The sequence below is a fragment of the Chiroxiphia lanceolata genome, chromosome 5, assembly GCF_009829145.1.
Source record: "Chiroxiphia lanceolata isolate bChiLan1 chromosome 5, bChiLan1.pri, whole genome shotgun sequence".
Taxonomy (NCBI): Eukaryota; Metazoa; Chordata; class Aves; order Passeriformes; family Pipridae; genus Chiroxiphia; species Chiroxiphia lanceolata.
The window spans coordinates 12,924,009-12,945,585 of NC_045641.1; the positions used below are offsets into that span (position 1 = coordinate 12,924,009).

At 38.1% G+C, this 21,577-nt stretch overlaps 1 protein-coding gene across 1 annotated transcript in view; it reads right to left on the minus strand.

Moving 5' to 3' along the window:
- The window catches only part of RELN (reelin), a 279,441-nt gene that overhangs the window by 80,325 nt on the left and 177,539 nt on the right, over positions 1-21,577 (minus strand). Inside the window, 7 exon segments of the mRNA XM_032687702.1 lie at positions 2,664-2,776; positions 5,414-5,606; positions 11,269-11,505; positions 15,694-15,855; positions 16,477-16,710; positions 17,661-17,727; positions 20,559-20,668. Of these exon segments, the coding sequence (XP_032543593.1) occupies positions 2,664-2,776; positions 5,414-5,606; positions 11,269-11,505; positions 15,694-15,855; positions 16,477-16,710; positions 17,661-17,727; positions 20,559-20,668 (1,116 nt within the window).

A 21,577-nucleotide genomic window follows, 5' to 3' on the forward strand; every position in this document is an offset into this window, starting at 1 on the left:
ATTTACCCAATTATCCTGAAGCTCTCATTCAGTCATTAGGTGTTGATTTGTTTATGAAGTCAGCAACTGACAGCTGCTTGTATCTCATTAAGGCCTGTTCATATGTAAATGCCTCCCATAAAATTGAAATTAATTTTCATCAGTGTTAGAAATGTTCAGTTCAAGTACAATATAATTTCAGCAAGCAGGTGCATACATTTCATTTCTTCAATACAAGTCTCACTCTTGCAACAGATTTCCCAATATCCCAAATCTCAGATAACACAGGGACCTTGCAAAATCATGCTTGACAGATGCAGAACATCTACAGATGTGCAGAAATACCAGCACACCCAGAAAGTTTTACAAGAGAAATAGGTGCTGTTAAAGAACAATTTTCCAGCTGCATCAGCACAGTGCCACAGCCTGACACTACCCATGCACCCAAGGTGCAAACCTTCAGTAAGAGCTGTGCATGAAGGGATAAAATCTCCAGCAACCGTAGCAGGGCTGAGCAGGGGTGTGAGGGCAATTGAGGCTACCAAGGGCCAGAGCAAGGCTAACAAGTCATTCCTGAATCTTCGCTTAGGTGGTTTATTTCCCTGTGCAGTAAGCACAGGGCAGGGTGTGTATGTTGTAACCTTTGTCTTGAGAGGTTGAGACGAAAGGAAGGTCTCCAAAGCACCCTTGCTTTCACCCCAGTTTCGGGAAGGCAGCAGACCTGGCTCTACCCCTCTGCACTGTTCTTCCTGGCCATTACTAAGATTTTGCCCATGGGTGGTTGTTGCAGTGGAATACAAGTGGGAAAGGGATAGGGGAGGGAGGGAGGACATCCCAAAGAAGAGCCCTGTGGAGCATGCTCACTACCAGCCACCTGGTAGGATGCCCTCCGTGTGGCTGGGCTGGCAGTGAAGGGCACACATCAAATGTTCAACAGGAATGCCCAGGTTTTGGAAAGGCAGAAACTTGCTCTCTGCTGGTAAGCGTGCTTTTAAAATGCATAAAAAATCTCCTCCCAATCTCAACCCAAAAGAACTACTGAGCCCTCAGCCTGCTCCTTGCCAGTGGAAAGGAGGGTTAAAAAGAGGGGAAAGTGGCTGAGATGCATCTGGTGTGCTGGATTGATTTTGGTGAGGAACATGCAGCCAATCTTCCTCTTCATCCCAATAAAGCCATAGCACAACACAACACAGAAAATGTGTTCTATGAAAAGCTAAGAAATGTTCAGTGGTAATTTGTACCTTAATTACAAACAAAACTCTGGTAAAAGACAGGAATCCCTTCAGATAAAAGATTGTGCAAAGAGTGTGAAATATTTATGATTTGTGCACAGCATAAAACAGGAACCCAGCTATTACTCCATCATGATTTCTCCCCACGGTCTCCTAAATTAAAAATAAATTGTTTGCTTCTGTCACCTCATATGCTGAGAAAAATGAGTAGATCCTAAAGAAGAAAAGGCCCACAACATTGGTATTACCATCAAATACAGAATGTGTAATAATAACTTTCAGTACAGTATATATATCTTATAAATAAATTTAAGAATAACAGCCTGCTTTAGGGTGTAACCTGAAAAATTGTAGACACTCTTTTAACTCCTAAGTGCCTATGTGAACCACAGATTTTGCAGCTGGTAGAACATAATGGCATGTAAGATTCAGCACATCATAATCTAACTACAAAGCACTTAATCATAGACTTACTTGTGCTATTTGGTATTATCTGATTTGATATGTTTTAAGGATTTGATATTTGCCCTTGATATTTTGCCTGTAAATAGGAAATTCTGAATATTGGCTGTACAGTGAAAATGGCCAGTGTGTTGAAAGAAGGTATCGTTGTGGTGTGACTGATGGAAATAGGTTGTGTGGAGGCCGTGGAGAATGCAAAAAATAATGATGAAGGATGGGGAAACACAATGATAACTTAATCTGAGCAAGCTCTCATTGCAATTGCTGTGATGGATTCAGGTCAAGCATAAGTAAAATGTAGCTCTAATTGGAATAATTAAATTCTCAAATGAAGGAAGCCCTGAAGATTATTGGGATTTATGACAACTTTTTATTTGTATATTATAATAAAGATTTTAAAATAAACAATGAAAGAAACCATGTAGTTAATAAATAAAAATTTTTGGGCAGGCAAATGTAGTTTAATTAAAATAAGATTAATAGTGTAAGGCTTTCTCATAATTTTTGTTGCTGTTTTTTTCAGAAAAGAATGTTATTTTTTAAGACATGCTATAAAAAGAAACAAAAGTTAAAAAATTCCCAGAAATGAATCATTAGTTATTGTTTATAGAAGGCTTTGGTCTGAAGATGTAAACAATAAGGAATGTGCAAAATAAAAACTAACAATCCAAATAAAGCCTTCCTCCAATGGGGCATTTATAGACAAGAACCACTATTTTTGAAAAGGTCTGAACTTTACTAGAAGAGTCAGAGTATGTATTAAAAACAATCCTAAACAATAGTTTCTGTTGACTTTCCCAACATTTCACTCTCTAATTATGTAAGGAATGCATTTTTATGTTAAATACCTGCAACTGGGTCAGCTCTGGCACCCCACCTACTGGCTTGAGTATGACCTACAGAGAACTTGTTCTTTGTCATAGCAATTTAAAAGCAGATTAATTATCTACACCCCCAAAAAAATTTTAAAGAGAAGAAATAAATGCTCACCAAGTCTTCTGTGGTAAAAGAACAGTGATTCTCCTCCACTGAATAAATTCACTAGAGTGGTAAATACTTGCTGATGTAAACTCCTGACAGCTTGGCATACTGGGAAGACATTCCTTAAAGTAAAACATTTCAAAACCAGATTTAATGTTAGGGAATAATCGGGAGCAGAAAGAAAGGTTAAATATTCAACAGAAACAGGAGCTTGTCTGGGCCCAGATGTTGGAGTGAAAGACCCAGAAGCAGAAAAATCCTGGCATGATGCAGAGAAATTTCTCAGACAACTAGTAGTACAATCAAGGATGGAAAAAAGCCATACGAGTCTTTAAAGAGTTTAGCATTAGTGACTAGTAATGTTTTGCTTTCCTCCATGAGGGTGTGTAGCTCATTTTTTTTTTTACTATTTTCACCCCAGCATCTAGCATGGACTGTGAAGGAAGCCGACAAGACCACTACGGAATAAGTCTATGAAAGGGACCTCCAGACTCCAGAAATTTTGGAGACCTATTTGTGAGCCCTTGCCTGGGCATGCTGGCTGTGCCCACACTCTCTATCTGCAGGGGGTGCAGAAACAGAGAGAGCCACAGCAGAGCACTCAACTGCAGCTATTGGAGTTGTGTCCAGAGGCTCTTCCCATGCTCTGCAGCCTGTGTTTCCTTTGACACCTACAGCAAGTGGCGTAAATTCCCCCTTCCTGCTTCTATGATTATTTCTGCATTTAAGTCAGATCCTAGTGAGGTCTGTTCCCCAGACTTTTTTTTCTACTCAGAAAATATGATCATTATCACATCTTTTTAATATTAAATATAAATGAAGTCTATTATCCCAGCTTCTTACTGTTTTCTAGAACTGCCCTTCCCATGTTACTTCATTTACTTCATTTTTTTCTGCTATATATATTCATTTATATATACATTGCCAGAATAGCACCCAAAACTTTTGTGCTATGGTTTTGATGAGGTATTAATAAAGTGCTTGAAAGTTATTACCAACCTGCATGATCCTCTTCTAGGTACCCACTCAGAGAGTCCCTTCTGCCACTCAGTGCCACAGCACAGCTTCTCCTGACCATCCCCACATGCCCAAAAGTCTTTTGCTGTTCACTGCTGTGCTCACCCCCATGAAGGTATCAGGTAAGAGGGGGGCCTTAGGGACAGACACCTGCTTATTCAAGTAACCCACTTCGACTGCTCTGAAACTAATATTAAAGCAGTGATTCTCTACAGCAGTAATGGCAATTAAGAATATTTATATGGTTAAATTATACACTAATAGTTATATATTAAATATGATCAAGGGCAGAATATATTATTTTACAGAGATGTTTATTGCTCAAATATCTTAGAGTATTAAATGAAGATCTGAGACCTTATTCTGTTTTGCTGGGGCTTCCTTTTAGTAGATTTTCTAAAGGCTTAATTTCCTTTCCAGCAATTTTCAAACAGTTTTCATTGATTCATCTCCCCTAAAAGATCTTACAAAACAGGGTCTGATCAGTGCTTGTGAAGCAAACAAAACTTTCAAACATTTTAATTAATTAGTGTTTTGTTTATTTGCCAGATTATGTCCTTGAAATATACTACAAATAGTCTTTTATCACAGCAACATGGGTGGTGTGAGAAAAACGATTTTGCTGCAAGTTCTTCTCTCTGAACTCAGCTCCATTCAGCGAGGAAAGGAGCACTAAAATCTGAAGGCAACTGATCTTCCACTGATGGCAAGCACAAACTCCAAACACCCACCACTAGGAGTTATTCTTGGACACCATAGTGATGCCATGTATAAAAGACACTAACAGCATTTGAAATACAGAATTTATAGCTTTCTTCTGAATTTAGTTTAAGGTAAGAAATCATGATTTAGATTTGCAAACTGTAAAAACTCATTTACTGCCATTTCTCTATTCTGCCCACCAAAGTAAATGTGCCAAACACAACATGGCTAAAGGTAACTGGGCAAAGCTCATAGAAGATGTGGAACGTGACATACAAATCCTTCTGTGAGCCTGCAGAGCAGGCAGTGAAAACACACTAGGACAAGTTCCCTGACACCCTCTGAAGCCGCTCAGAGGCAGCCAAAGGACCTTGGTTAGTTCACCCTGAGGCCAGGGAAAGTCCAGCTTTTGATCTAAGAGGGGAAACAAAAGCACAAAGCATGGCCAAATGTGCTACTCACATTTGTGCTGAGACAGGGCTGAGCCACGCAGGGAAATAGCAGCCAACACTGCTATTTGCACTTCCAGCAGAGTGGGGGAAACAGCCGGTCATTATGGCCCTGGACTGTGTTTGAACCAGGGATGGGAGATGAAAGTCTCTACATTACAATCCCCTGAAGGAATGCGCCTTCCATTTACGAAATGGCTGCGCACAAGGGCAGAAAGAATTTCTGTCCATTTAAATTCCAGGAAACAGTACATGCATTTTGCTCAGAAAAACAAAGCAATAGCACAGGAAAGATCTCAGCCATTACCCTGTAGCTCTGTCTAACTGTGTGCCCCAGCTCTTTTCTCAACCTTGATCCATTTCTGTCACAATTCTGTATTTCAGGCTTTCAGATACTTTTCTTCCAAATATTATGAAGAACAGTTTAAATACCTCTAATAGTAATTTTGACTGATTCCAAGCGAGAATTTCTTTATTGAAAGGTGATAAAGGAAAAAACATCTTTCTCTGTTCAATGCCAGAAGTGTTATTTCAGATGATCTTTGTATATGCAGAGTTTATGGAAGACAAAGTCCTCGCTGCCAGCCTCACCTCCTGAACAAGATGCCATGTGAGGCCATGGTTGGTGGAGTACTCCAGTTTCACCTGGTTGTCCATATGAGGAGTGAATGCCTCACCGCAGCCCATCACCAAGTTGAACTGTATCATATACGAAGCTCCAATCTGCATAGACTGGGTCTCCACGTAGCGCATGCTAGAAGCTAACTTTGAGTCTCCTGTAAAACTGAGAGATGTAAGGAAAGAGTCAGGATCTGTCCCCAAAATATTTCAGAAAGGAACATTATGAGTGGATTTGGGTTAAATATGGTGATGCTTCTGCCTTTGCTTTGTAGATCAGCACATGGGATGAGACCAGGCACAGAAGAATCTGTTGATACTTCTGCAAATTACCAGGAAGGCCTTGATGTATCCCAGAATGCAAAACACTGAATTATTCTGTTAGTTCTTACTGTATGCTCTTTGTATTAAGGATCAAGTTAGGATCAAGAAGGAGCAACATAAGTTAAAAACAACAGAAAGAAAGTTCATTCCCCAGGAGTGTCCATTGCCTAAGGTCATGCCACAGTAAGAGCTGTAATTTCATTCCAATACTGGACGGTAAAGATACACCACATCTAGTTTAAAATATTCCTATTACATAGACTTTTCATTCCATTGATTTTCAAGTGATCCTATATGCCATGCATTCCCTGACTTGTCTGTGTTTCAGAATTAATATCTTCTATCCTCAGCTTCTTTTCTGTAGGAGGTACTGATATAAGAGTTATGTTATCCAGTGGATTGGAGAACAATAGTAATGTCTGGAATACACATACACACATACATGTTACAAGGTACCCAGTTATCACATATACAGTAACACAGTATATAGTCTGAAATTACAAGGTTATTTCATTTTAAAGGCAGGGTTTTCTTCTATGCACTTTTCAAAAGAAAAACAAACAACCCAAAACAAAACCCCAAGTGCAAGAGAGGTATAGGGAGGAAGTTACAACAACTTAAACTTTGAATCCGGCGCACTAGGCTTTAAAACAGGGCATTTTAAGGAAAGTTTACTTAGAATGAAAATTGCCACTCTCTCCTTAGTTTGAGATGTTTACTTAGTGTGTTCAGAAGTACTGTTGTCCTTTAAGCTTCAAAATTTTCTAAGACTGTTCTTAAATGTGAACAATTTAGGATAGGGATTGGCTCTTTATAAAGAAAATCACTGCAAATCATCATGCAAATATGAAAAAGCTAAATTCAGAACAGTGGTGATGAAGAGAATAATCTAGTTCAGAGTTGCTCTTATGACTGAATAAGCTAAAGTTTATCTCCTTAAATAAGAAATCCTAATCTTTAAATACAGTACAATAGAAGATATTAGCTTCTACTCCTGTAAAATTCAAGGTCATGACGAAGTGGGTGTGAGGATAAGTCAGAGTCACTTAACACTCTTTTAAATTAACTCACTGACCCACACCATTTTCTATAGAGTCCTTTCCAGAGAGAGCACTTAAGCCATAAATGTCAGCATCCTGCCTTAAAGCTTTAGAAGAAACTGCTGAAAGCTGACATTAGTTTTGTCATTATCAAATTGCTGTTACTGGGCACAAGTGGAGATGCAGGCTGCTTTCTACTCTCTGATGTTACTCTCTGTAACTTAATTTCCTAAAGGATGATCCAAGTCATGACACCATATGAAACTACCCCGTCTTTGTTGATCAGCACCCTGAACAGATGGCGGATGGACGCTCCCTTCACTGCTAGGGCACTGTCATGCACAACTGGACCAGCAGGCAGTGAGATGTCTTGGAAAACTGTATCTGAACTGCTTGCTCTTTCAGCTGATGTTGTCAGTGTTTTTCTTCTCAATGGGAAGGATAATTCTAAGCTGAGCAGAGGATATAATGTACACTCACCAGCAGTCCAGCTGACAACCTATGGTTTGTGGCTTCATGGTTAGAACTGAATGCATCTCGGAAGAATTTGTGTGGATAATGCCTGAATTTATTTTTCTTCCAAACTTTACCTTGTACTTTTCAAAATGACAAAGATCCACAAATTTAAAAGTGGTTTTAATTTCTACAAAGCAGCTTGAAATTTCATGGCTGATGTGGGAAAACACAGTTTTACTGAAGCCCTCTTGGGAAATCGGTGCCAATACAAGCAGGCTCCTCAGGTATCAGTCAGCCGTGTGCAGTGTAATCGGCTGAAAGTTACATGTAACAGTGCTCTGGAAAATGATTTGGCATTGCACTATAAACCTCGACACAACACAACACAGTTACCTAAAGCTCATCTGAACAGAGTAAAGGAGTTGAAACTAAACAGTTTGATGAAGCATCTGCTCAGAAGCTATCTTTCCAAAGTAATAGAAGGACTGTACTCAGCATAGGTGCAAAGAATTAAATGTTACATTTTTCCCTTGCCTTCAGAAAAATTCCCTCTATTCAATATTACTGGTGTAAAATGAGAAAAACCCCTTAAACTCTAATCTTTTCTTTCTGGTGGCATTCAGGTCATTATGAAAACATTTTAAGTTTAGTATTCATTTTAATTTAATAACTTAGCCACTGGATATTGTACATAGTATACTAAGCAAACATGGTTACAAAGTCAAACCAGCTCTTTAAAATGGATATTAAAGAAATGTAAAAAAGGAAGCTAGTGTTGAGATGAAGACAAACTCTGATACTCTATAAGAAGCTCTTTTAAGGGGTTTACAAAGTCCTTTATCAACCACCAATTGCCTTCAGCTGAACATGAGTAGCATTAAAGGCTGGGGCTCCACCTTACTTGCCACTTCTTTGCTCTCCAGATCTCTCATGTACATGGTTAGGGGTATGCTCTTCTCCTGGAATACCAACTATTTTCTTTGTTCTGGGAGCCACACAGCTGGAATACATTTCCAGATTTTGTAAAAGATGAAGTAATGTCCCTGGCGTAACAATAATTAACTAAAAAATCTTCAGAAACGAGAATGCAGAGGCTTCATTTTTGTATAAATATGTTGCTGTGAGTTGGTTTCTGGCACATATATAATTAGACCTGCAGAGGCACAGGAACACAATACCCATAGGTGCCCTCAGAACAATCACTCTCCCTCAAAGCACTGCCAGCTAATTGGTACTTCTGGGAATGGTATCACAGTCAATGTCAGCCAACCTGCATTGCTCCAAACTTCTCTGAGATCCCCAGAGTTACCATATTTTCAAGGCCAGTACTTTTAGGAATACTGAGAAGCCACACGGATGCTTGTTTTATAAAGCTGCATTGACCGAAAATATTGACATGTTGGCCAAACGCTTGCACCAGCCTGAGCTTTGCCTCCATCAAAGTCAGGAGATATTTGTGTCTTTTTACATCACACACCTACTTTGCAAAATAATTCCTAATGCATTAACTGAATTAATAGAATTAAGTTGATTACCTGAAATTTTCTGCTTATTACAGAGTAACAATTGATCTAAAAGACAAAACATTTTAAACACAGGTAAACTATCAAGCTGATGTAGGACCACTGTATTACCTTGCTACATAAAGATAGTTCATGATGTGGCAGGTTTACAGTCTTCCCACAGACTTCTCCAGGGACAGTGGGACTCTCTATTCTTCAATACATTGAGTAAAATCATAATGTCATAATCTGACTGAAGACATTTATTAACCAACAGCTTGGTTAATTTTGGTAAATCTGCTTATAACAGCTTGGCTATTTTATTCATGTCCTGATGAATATATGTATATATATATATATATAATCTTGCCGGAATATGAACATTTTGAGAAAGTGATGCATTAACGTCATCAAATACTTCATTTTAAAGGGGTTCTGGAGTTCCTTCAATATAACCAATATGCTTGTTATACTAAAGTCCAAGATCCAATCTGAAACCAAATGTTGACAATGACGGTCAAATAAAGTGACTGTTCTGGACATAGACCATTACAAGCACTCAGAAATCACCTTTGCTCAAAACACGTGTATATCAACAAACCTCTCTTATTTTAAATGAAGCCAGATATGGAAAAGAACAAGCTGCCTCTTAAAATAAAAAATAAAATCCCTCTCCTCAGTTTTCTCCAGTTTTAAGGATAAATGTTTCAGGTTTACAGATTCTGAAGCAGAAATAGAGGCCTAATAGACAATCAAAGGCAATTCAGCGAAAATGGGCCTGGGGATGACACCCTGTAAAATGATTTATAGCATATTTCCCGTACTTGTACTAATGAAAAAGCTGTTGTCAGACTTCTCTCAAGAGGATGGTGTCAGTGCTACTGCACGCTCTGCTCATAGAAACTCATGAGTTAGAAAATGAGAACCAAATGGACTCACAGCTGGGAAAAACCAGCAATAATTAATTTAACTAGCAACCATTTGTAGAGACTTTGTGTAACTTTAAAAATTTCCCTTGAGAGAAACAAGGTCAGTGAAGGATAGAGTTCCTGTCTTCCAGTGATAATGAAAAATACTTATACATAAATACTAAGGAAATATTGCAAAGGCTTTGATTCTTTGATGGATGGAAAGTTCAACATTTCTACTAAGCCTGAGCACTACAGATCTTAGTCAATAAGTGGGAGGGAGAATTTAGCTCAGTGTTTATTATTTTGATTCTGATTTACATTCATAAGAGGAAAATAGAGTAACCTCTGCTATCTTAAATAACCTACCCTCCTCCCCAAGATAAGCTGGTCTTCTTAAAAGAAGAGAGGGAAAACAATGTCATTAAAGGGCTTTCATTCCAACTCTTTGATGAGGAAGATGCAAACAGTTTGAGCCCTAAAGTGTTGTTTCATTTTAATGAGCAGTGAGTACCTTCCTTGTCCTTATTAAAGTGGTTAATGGTGCTTCTACTGCCTCATTATCAGCGCTAGAACACATTCGGTGTTGTTCCTACTGCTAAGCCAACTCCTTTTAGTTTGACAGATGATCAGAAAGTCAAATCAGATTGCTCAGAGATACTTGTTAATAAAATTCCAACAGTGTTTCTCTGAGTGTCCACGGGGACACTAAAATTATTTATATTTTCTTGAGGTTTTCCATAATTACTGTGATTGTACTTTCTCTAAAGAAATAAATCTATGCCAATTAAAACTATACTGGGTTTATAGGTTGATCAAACTAGCATGAAACTGTTATTTGGTTTTAATCAAAACACAGATTTTAAATTGAACTTCCTTTGTATTAATTCCAAATGTTACACTTGTCTGCTCCATAATTTTATTTTTGTGAAGCATTTTAATGTTTTACTAAAAACGCTTATTTTTATGCAATACTAACAAATTTTTTTCTTTGTTTTTCCCTTCTTTTTCTTTTCTTGCCTTTATTTTCTTTGTGGTAGGTGATGTTTCCTTGCTTTTGTTTCTAAATACACAGCATATTTTAGGCCTAATTGCAATATGTCATAATGCTGATCACAGTGTAAATGACTAAACGGATATATTACTAGACAAAATAACTACAAATGGCTAATGTTAATCTGCCCACATTTTGCTGCCTTTCCTATCTGGATTGTAATCTAATGGCTATATACACAAATCTGAACATCACTTAGAAAATATTCAGAGTCTGTACTTAATATAACCTGACTGGATTTTAAGTGAAGATTATGAAAAATTTATAATTTTTTTTTCTTAATAGAACGTTCTTTATTTTGTGGGAAAAGAATGCTACACTCAGTGTTCCCGTTAAACATTAAGTCTCTGTGCAATGGGGTGTAAAAGCTAACTGCTAATTGCAATTAGATTAGCAACTGTATTTTTGTCCATAAGGTGAGGAAGAGAAAAAATTACTCTGAATAGCTACTGGAATGACTTGTTTTCAGCAGTTATTTGATTCTTAGCAGGATGAATAGACAAGAAAAACAAAAGTAGAACAGAAAAGAATACGTGTTTCTCACCAAAGAGTCCAGTCGTGTCCACAGTGAGGTTGAACATTTCCCAGGTAGAATCCCAGAGACTGTGTGACCTCAACTAGGTTGGTGAAGTCTAGACTGATGCTGTTGAAAAGCACAGAGGTCATGATAATTTCATCGATTGCCCACACGTCTTCGCCTTGAGAAGAGTGATAGGGTTGCCACCATCTGAACTGAATGCCAATCTGTCTTGCATCTTCAGGCAGCTCCACTGAAATTATTCTGGAAAACAAAACAAAACTATTATTGATAGTTTTGCCATTTGTAGTAATTCCATGGGGTTGTGTTTTAGGGTAATTTTTTTCTCAATGACCCCAAAAATCATAGGTTAGATTCAGCCAAAAAATACGGTAGCATCTACTGGTATAGCTGCTACCAGTCAGAGGGACAGGGGAATTGTTAGTTCTCTTGGTAATCAGTGTATTTACTGAAAAACAGCCACGTGCAAAAGCCGCCAAAAAGAGTTTCTACCCATTTTGTAAATTTTGCTGCAACTGTGGGGCTCTCTGTAAACTTAGAGGTGCAAATTTGCAATGGAATGATCAACTGACAAGGACTTAAGAATTCCAGCTCCATTTTCTCAGACTCAGTGGCTTTTATCCTGATCTGAAGACATGCATCTTCTAAACATCTGTGCTAGTTCCTGCACAGCACTGACATCATGCCCATGGTGTTCTTGTCCTAGAAGAACCCACTCCTGTAAATGGCCACATTCAGATGGAAAAAGTTCATCTTGTCAGACAGTGTGATTATGTATAGTCTTTAATGGCAGACACTTTGCTTTTGTAGCTGCACAGAGCTGCAACTGGAGGTGAGTCCCAGGTGCTTCTGGTACGCAAGGTCATTTGATTTGTCATGGCAGCTATGTCAACAAAACTAGAATTGACAAACTGCAAAGAAAATTAAGAGTAATATCTAATTTCCAGGAGCAGTTATCATAACACTGCAGCAGGGAGCATGCATTAATTGCCACAGCAAAGATACCTTCTTAAAAGCTCCATAAATCACTAGGACCATGGTACTCCACACAGCCATGTCAACTGTGAGACAGACTGGCAACAGGGACATTTGTCTCCATTGGGGTACAATTACTTGCTGGCAAAAGGGTTTTTGGCAAGCTCATCATGTAGCTGATATTTTCCTTTCTCTCTTAGAGGAAATGTGGATAAAATGATAAATTGGGTAAACTGGAAGCATCTTTTTATTTTTTAGCTTCAAATTTTTTAGACTTAAGGCTTTATAAGCTGCCTGTTGTAATGTTTTATTCTCTGCACACCAAAGTGTCTTGTGCCTGTGCTGCTCTTAGTGCAAAACCACACTCTTAAAAGTGTCTTGCTATACTGTCCTTATAAATAGTAAACTTATAATACTGTTATTTAATATTACATTCATTTTAAAAAAGAATATGTTAATTCATTAACCAGAAACTATTTGGCTTGGCCAAATAGTTGGGAAGTGCTCAAAAAGTCCTGCTTGGCATTTCTGGGAGCTTTCTGCTCCCCATAGGCTGGAGGGAGCAGTGTCTAGGGACAGCCAGAGGTGACAGCTGCTGTATCCCTGTGGCACAGAACCAGCACTGTACACACTTTTTATGTGTAGTGGATACATTTCCTTTACACTCAAACATGCTTGAATGACTTCGTACCCTTCTAGGAGAAAGACCAAGCCCCATTGCTCTCTGACATGAATAAACTACAAGGACTTCTTTTCTACCAAGGGTTCTCCAATAAGAAGCAACTTGATGACCTTTTGGGTTAATTTTTAGAGGCACAAATGACACTAAATCGCTACTGATGCTAAAAGGAACCAAAGATTTTGTCATCCATGTGAACCTGAGGAAAGCAGGTATCCTGGCCAGGAGAAGTACTGTATCCAGTGGGTGCTGTGAAGCACTTGCACTTGTATGAGCTAATGCTCTGCTATAATCCTGGACATATTTCTCTGTTGTCTCTGATGCCTGCACCTCAGGTGGCTGCCTCTGATGCTTGCATCTTCCTTTCACTCTTAACTCTCATAAGCTCACCCATGTGGACACTAATTCTCACTGACAGTAATATACAGAAAATCCTAAATCATGACATACACCACTGATACATGTATCAGGTGTTAAAATATTTAACACACATTAAAATAAATTTCTCATCCCAGGGGATTAAGCTAATGCAATTTAAAAATGGAGGTGTAAACCATCATGTATGGCACATATGTTAGTATGCAGAATCTGGCTACATTTGCAGTTGTAACAACTCCTATCTGGCTTTGATTTGTTGGAGATAGATGAAGAGGGAGGGGGATTCCTGCTAATGACTTTTCTGCTGCAGAGAAGAAAAGTGTGCCCACTAACATTAGCAGCCACCATTAGATTTCTTAAAAACCAGCTGGGAGACCTTTGCTCTGATCTCATTCTTTCAAGCTATGCGCATACCTAATATTGAAAAGCCACCGCTGTTCTGCTCAGAAGAAAAATGCAGCTGTCAAATGTTAGCAGATTAAATGCACCTTTTCAGCAGAACATTAAATGTGTAATTATTTTTTGTATGACTGAAGACTAATTAAATTCCTGGATACAGACTGATTGCCAAACTTTGCAGCAGTCCATCTATGTTCCTAAAAATGCTGATATTTTCAGACAACATAATATGAAAAGGTGAAGCTTTCTTCATGTTCTTTATCATAATTATTGCCAGCGTTATCTATCTTCAGGTTTGTATGTCTGTCATTTTTCTGTCTACCCAGAGTGGACTATATATCTATCCCACGGTAAAACCTTTCTAACCTGTGTATGTTGCACTTAGTTCTTTTCCCTGTCAGAACAATGGAAATTGTGTTTCATAGTTAACCTCAAAAAGCAAAAAAGTCTATGGCATTTATATAATTTATTACATTTATATCTTAAACTTCATTAAAATCAGTCACTGGAATGTATATTTTCCTTTTTGTTATAAAAATTTCATAGTACTATATATTAAAAACCTTTAGGGAAATATAATTTCTACAGATGTAATCTTGAGTCTAAGAATTAGGAACATGGCCACATAAAATATATATGCAACTATAATAAAGGAAAGCAAAGGAAAATTTGAAGAAGACTTATAAGTGTTCCCATTTGTAGCATCTTTCCTTTGGAAATATTTAAAACTTCAGAAATTGAAGTATACACTACACTTCTACTAAATACAGACACTGATTTTTGAATATTTCTTATAGCTCCCAGGAAACACTTTTAATGTTACAAGTTTTTTTCCATCAGAATATTCTTAATCGCACTTTGTATATTGCAGTTTTGTACTGAGTTACTGAAAAGATGTGGAAATCTAATTTTTTTTTTTAAGAGCATTGACCTGAGCTCAATAAATATAAATAATGAAAGTTATAAGTAAATAAAGTGACTTGCAGGCTATTTAGAGTTGCAGCCCTGGGGCTGAGTCAGGTGTTTTCTTTGAACTCAGTGGAGGGGTAGAGAAGTAGACATGGGGCAATACCCAGGTCAAAGCCACCCTTGGGCAGGAATGGGCTTTCTGGAATGAGTCCTGTGATGCCGCTGCTGTTTCTGCCTCTCCTGTGCCCCCTTGCAGAGCATCAACTTTAATTAGGAGCACCCTCCTAATTAAAGGTGGATGCTGCCAGGTTTGAGTGGGTTTGCACAGATCCAGCACAGGTTGTTCTGAGTTTTCAGTACAGGTGTGCTCATAGAGACCTCTGATTTTGCACTGCTCTCTTAAAATTGGTGGGTGGTCTCACAAACGTAGCGGTAAAGAATACCTTCTCTAAACACATGAGATACATTCCTCTCTAATCTGACACCAAACATAGTTGCTACTAGATGAGATGAGATCTTTGTTTAACTTCTTTTTGATTTGTGCAATTCCCAGGGACAGTCACCCTCCCAGGGCACTGAGCCGAACCCACAGACACAGGCACAGCCATGAAGTCATGCAATCGCCTTCATAATGGCACAGGTGCAGTTTCCCTGAAGACCTGGAGAGACCCTCACAGTCAGATTTTGTCTGAGGTGTCCTGTGCTGCCTGCAAACTCCTAATCCCAGAGGATGGTGCAGTGAAGGTATCTATAGCTTCAAAGCTACAAATAATTTATGTTAATTTTTCTTTACAAGTGGCTGCTTCCGTGTCAAGAGACATGCCCCTATTTCCCTCAAGTACATTTCTGTCCTTCATACTGCACTGCCTCAGCTTGTTCAGTCATATCACCTGAGACCTGAATGCCATTAAATCCATGCATTCATTTTTAGAGAACAACAAAATGTCTAAAACAACTGCAAAATTTTAAGGAATAGCGGTAAGTTTTGGTGTGCAATAGAAACTCTTCACTCACTCTTGCACCATGTACATAGTCTCTGCATTACAGTGACTGCATGTAGAGAACACTCCTCACGACAGTTACGCACATACCTTGGCTCGTGGTAGTTGAGATAAGAGTAGTGTTCCAGGAGTTTCCAAGTAATCCCGTTGTCGTAGGAGTAGTGCAGCAGTACCCCTTCCCCGGGCTGGTCGGGTGCTTTGCAGGTACTCAGCACTGACTTGCTGCCCAGGCGTAGTGTGAACTGCAGGAACCTGGATCAGAGTTATACAAATATTTGTAGGCTGTGGTTTGCATACTGGTTTTTTGTTGGTTTGGGGTTTTGTTGGTTTTTTGGTTTTTTTTTTCCCCCTAACCAGGTTATTTTCAGATCTTCTTAATCTGGGCAAATTTTGATAAATATCAGTTATGGGGTTTTGTTCGTGTGATTTGTTTTTATTGTCAAGTAATGCAGTGTGGCACATATAGTTAAAAAAATGCCAATCATTTACAGCATTTAATTATTTATTAGGCACTGAAGGGGAGGGAGAGATAGTGAATGGATCTAATCAGTTGCCACAAGCTGTCAAATAAACACAACCTATAAATAATTAATTAGCACTTGGCTTTGACACTCAGGTTTGATATTAACATTTCATATTTTCCATCCAAGCTGTATGATAACTCCCCTGCAGTCTGTTTTGGGCTCTGTTGTTTACAAAGCAGGAGGAAAAAAGGCAAATCTATGAAATTGCCATTAAAACACGGAACTAGGAGTCTTTTAAAAGCTTTTTTTTCCTCCTAAAACAATCAGTTTAATAATACAGAAGGTTGTAGCTGGAAGGGGAGGGGCTCCCCAATTTCTTTGCCTCACGTTACTCCTCTTTCCCTCTCACCTGGACTGGGAGCTGTCGAGGAAGGAGGTGATAAGCTGGCGCCTCCCGTCCTTGTTGAAGACCAGGGCCTTGCCACTGGCCAGGACCCCGCAGCCAAAGCTGACCTCAGCCCCACGGATGGAGTAAAAACTGTGGTAGGAGGAGAGGCGGGAGCTGGTGAAGCTCTCTGAGATGAACATAGGAAAGGTCTGCGACGCCATCTCACACGCTGGCCCAGAAAAGCCAGGGTCACACCTGGGAGTGAGGAAGATAGAGGAGCGTAACTAATGGCCCATCTTTTCAAGTGGCTGGTTGTCAAACCAACACAGTGGCTGCAGCTGTTCAGGAACTGAAGACGTCTATGAGGTCCCTCTCAAAATACAAAGGCCCAAGAACCTCCTTGAACTTTACTTAGGTAAAGTGGTGCATAGCCAATGATTTCTTTTCAGTAGTACTTCCTCTTACAATTTAAAAAAAACATAGTTAGGAACACACCACCAATCTACACATAACACAGTGCAGAAATATTTTTATTCATTTTTGGAACAAAAAACCTGCTGACATAATTTACAGTTGTTCATACGCAATACGATGAATTTGCTTTTGTCTGTAGACTGTTAGGTGTGACTACAAAAAATTAAGTAACAAAACAGAATGCCACATGGGTCACACTCTTGTTAATACCTAAAAGTAGCTACACCAATATTTAGAATATGCTTACCAGTTTTGAGTAAGCACCTTTTCACTTTTTACGGTGGAACCCTTTTAACATGCCAGACTACCAGAAAAAAGTGGAGTGCTGATCTTCTGTCCTTGAGGTATGTTAGGTTATGGGATATTAGAACTATTAAAAATTTGATTATTTCCCAACATTTAATATAAAAGTGATACAATTCCAAATCACCTCTAAAACCAGTATAAAGTATGCATCACTGACATAACAGTGTTCTCTGTAGCCCATTTTAAAATGAACTGGAAGATTTTCTAGCAAAAAAAATAATAAAAAAGAAGTATTAAACATACTGCTGTTTAGAAAGATTGATCTCTAGCTCTCCAGTGAGCTTTAGGCATTCTGGGGGCTATGCTAGTTTTATATTTAGTCATCTAAAAGAGCAAGGACTGAAATGAAAATCACTTCAACTTTCACATCACCGAGTGAACTATGTGGCAGAAATTGAATACAAGTACTGAATTATAAAACTTACTTGCAGCCATTTCTAGTGCACTGTCCTCGACCTGAGCAGAATTTAAGGCAAGATGGACCAATATAAACTGCAGAGAACAGAAATCAGTTAAATGAAGAGTTATGCTATGTCATAAACATAATATGAAAAATACAAGAAAATATACTGTTATTGTATTTATCTTAATCCCACTGCCTGGAAAAGATCTACAATAGGATAAAATGTGTTTGAGTGTGTCAAGGATAGCCTGGGATAATTTATTAAATAAAAGGTAATGTCTATCTGAGGCTGGAGACATTAGTGCTGTTTTAATTAATGTACCTGGTTTTTCTAAGTCTGTGAAATGAGATCAGATGATCTGTTAGGCACTGACCACTTTCTTGCTTTCCCTTCATCTTAGTTTGGAGATGTAATCCAATATATATATAGGTACATTCCAATGACAGTCTTGTAGATTTTAAAAATGTTTCACTGCTTCTCTCGTTAAAATGTACATACTTAACTTCACTGTACTTATGGGAATTGGAACCTGCCCTGATATGTCTTAAGTAACTATTAAATATAGTTAAATACATACTCTTTCACTGATTATTTTAAATGGAATAAAATTCTAAATCCTATGGGCTCAAAAATACACCAGACTTATTTTACTCTTTTACTTTATCTTCCTCCAATGACTCCTAATTGACAATGTTGATTTATTGTGAAAAATATGAATGAGGATAGATGAGCAAATCTTGGTATAATCCCTTGCACTACTATAAAGAAAAGCCATAACTTGTGGGCAGTATTATTTCAATACAATATGATTAGAGGCCTTAACCATGAGCAGTGTCACTTTTTCTGTTGAAGACTGCCTATTACTTGGAGTTATCCAGTTGCATTGTGACTTTTGGAAGGAATAGCCACCAATTCTATAACAAGCAGTACTTATTCCATTTCCTAGTTTCATGATGTCGCCCATCACGGCAGCATCAGCTCTCCCTGGCAGACACACGCTAAATCTCTGTTAGCTACTCCCTATAACTCCTCATCAGATTTCACGTGATTTCTAGATTTTCTCACCTCTCAGGGTGCAAAAATTCTGTTCTGTCTGTTTGATTTATTTGTGTATTTTGAGGTCTTTTTGAGGGGGTGGTAAAAGTAGAAGGGTTAAAGATGTAATGATGTCATTCAAAATAAAAAAACTTCATGGAAATTGGCATTTTTCCAGTGTTTCGAAAAGATGGCCAGCTTCCAGATTTTATTTAAAACTTAATTCACACAGGAAACAGTTGTAAAGCTAAAAGTCAGAGTACTGAATCCTTGAAAACCTTCCTCTCTTCAAGAATTTGAGTGGATTGCCAATATTTATTTTTTTTCCCTACAATACAGTGTAAGGCTTGAGTGTCATAGCATCTAACAAAGGAGGCATTCAAAACCTCAGAAACATGTTAATCTTTAAGACTTGATTCCTATATTGTGGTTTTGCACCTCAAATTCAGAGCAGGTACTTTTTAGGTAAAGGTTTTGTAAAACTTTTTTTGACATGGTACACACTGGAGCACACAGCATTCTTTGATGGAATTGCATTTTGTTCTACAAGCAAAGGTAGTGCAGATAAATGAATTGTCAATGATTTTAAGAATCTTGTTTTGTCCTGTTGTAAAGAATTTGTATCCTTAGATTGATTTAATCTTCTCATTTCTGTGAAAATCTCATGAGTGTCTCCAACACTTAAAGTCTACATTTTCTTTGGTAGCAACTCATCTTTGCAGATACTCACAGACATCTTTTATGTTTACATACCTACATTTTCCCTTAATTTCAATTTCTTTTTGATGTATATCTCATCTCTAAAGACAAGCACTAATACTTTATCTCGATGTCAAGATGATGCTACTTCCCATTAATATGATTAAGAGAACAATTTTCATGAATTTTAGTGACAAACTTTCCTTTGTGGCACTACCTTATCTGCTTCAAGGATTTTCTTTTCAAAACTAGGCATAAATCTGTTTTAAGAATTCTGCAAAATGTAACTATTTACCATTCCCAGGCTCCATATCAAACCTTACTGGGAATCACTACAAAATTTCACAGACTATTGTACCTCACTGAAAATCTCTAAATGACATATTTCACATAACTAACCAAACAAATTCCGTATGTAGTTTACTTAGTCCCAAATCATTTAAGGCTAACAAGCAAGCTAAAAAACCTGCACTTTCTCACACTTAGCCCTTCTGATCATGCTTATTTCTGCCTGTCACACATTTTATCCTGTGTTCCTAAATACTTTTTCTGTGCTTTAAAGTATTTCCTTTTAATTCTGGTCCTGGTAATCCCCTGCATTGTTTTATAAATATATGGATCAATATAAGCTCCTCTTAGTTCTTCCCAATCTTTTAAAAAAAGGTATGTGGAAAATAATTTCCTAAGAGAAGAACAGTTCCCTAAAACATATGGTACTTTCCTCAAAGATACTGTAAACAATATAAAAGTTTTGTCATTGTTTTGGTAGGAGCGTTGCTTGAAGGTGGTCTTCTACGTCCAGAAGGAAAAATACATTCCAAATGCTGTACCTGCTGCCAAGGCTGGTGCAGTACATGTCCTTAATAGCCAGTGTAGTATCTAATTATGTAATTAGGACTAAGCAGACAGAGGAAATGTTATATTAAGCCCTTGCCACCAGTATCTTTTCCTGGAAAGCATTCAATTAAAAGAAAGAAAGGTAATCTACTAGGCTATTGTCTTTTCAAATGGCAGAATTTCCCTCTAGCTTCAAAATGTACCTGTTACCAAGAGCAGATAAGCAGAAAAAGAATTTAATAAACTGTAAATTCACTGCCTCATGATTGTGGAAAATATGTTTACATAGAGCAGCATATAAAAAATTTACTCTTCTGATTTGTCATGATCATGGATAAGAATACTAACTATTATCGATTGCCCACATATTTCCGAGGATTGGTCCTGTTTGTCTCCATCGAATCCTGGTGTCACTTGTTAATGCAGCATTGGGAAGGGGAATAGTTATTCGGTTCCACCTGAAATACATATAACACAGGCTCTAGCATTTTACACTGATAGTTCTTAAGCAACTGTATGTTTTGCAGATATGTTTATGTATACTGGAAGCTTTGTGAGATGTTCTAATTTTAAAATCTATTCAAATGAAGGACGAATTTATGGTAGCTTTAGAAAACACAAATAAAAAAGAAGAACATGGCCCATGATATTTTCATACAATATGTGAATATTAATTATTACCTTATAAAACCTAGCCAGTTTTCCCCCGTTGGAATGCATGAAGTCAGCAAAGACCTTAACCTCCTTTGCTTTGCTTCTCCATCACAATGAGTATCTCCTAAATTGCAACCTTTCAGTATCACTGAACTCTGTTTGGTGGAAACCCTCTGCAGGCAAGAAGTGGTGCAGAGGATTTGGCCTGCTGTGGTCTGGGCCATCATTATCCATGGGGGTCACACTTCCCACATGCACCAGGGATAATGGTTCCTATGAAAACTGTACGGGAATGGTGCAGGGGAGGGTGTCATGACATCACAGCAATGCTTCAACTAGACTTTTTTCTCATAGTCATACCTGCTGCTCTGAAGTGACTGTGGAAGTCAGGATACAGAAGGATAGACACTGATTTTGTGCTATGCAGCAAGATGTCACGGTTTATTTTTCAGTGAGAACAGTGTAGAAGAGACTTACTTACTAAGAGAAGCTGATATAAAAAAGTGACACCACCAACAACCTCTATCTGCAGAAGTACAGAGGATGTGATTCACGGTACCCCAATATTGGGATTCCAAGTGAGTAAAGGTGACTGAGGATGTAAACACGGCTTTGACTGATGTTTTCTCTGACTAAGAAGAAAACTCTGTGGCTTTAACAAGGTAAAACTTTTCTTCTCATTACCAATGTGCTGCCCACAAGAGAGTTTTTTT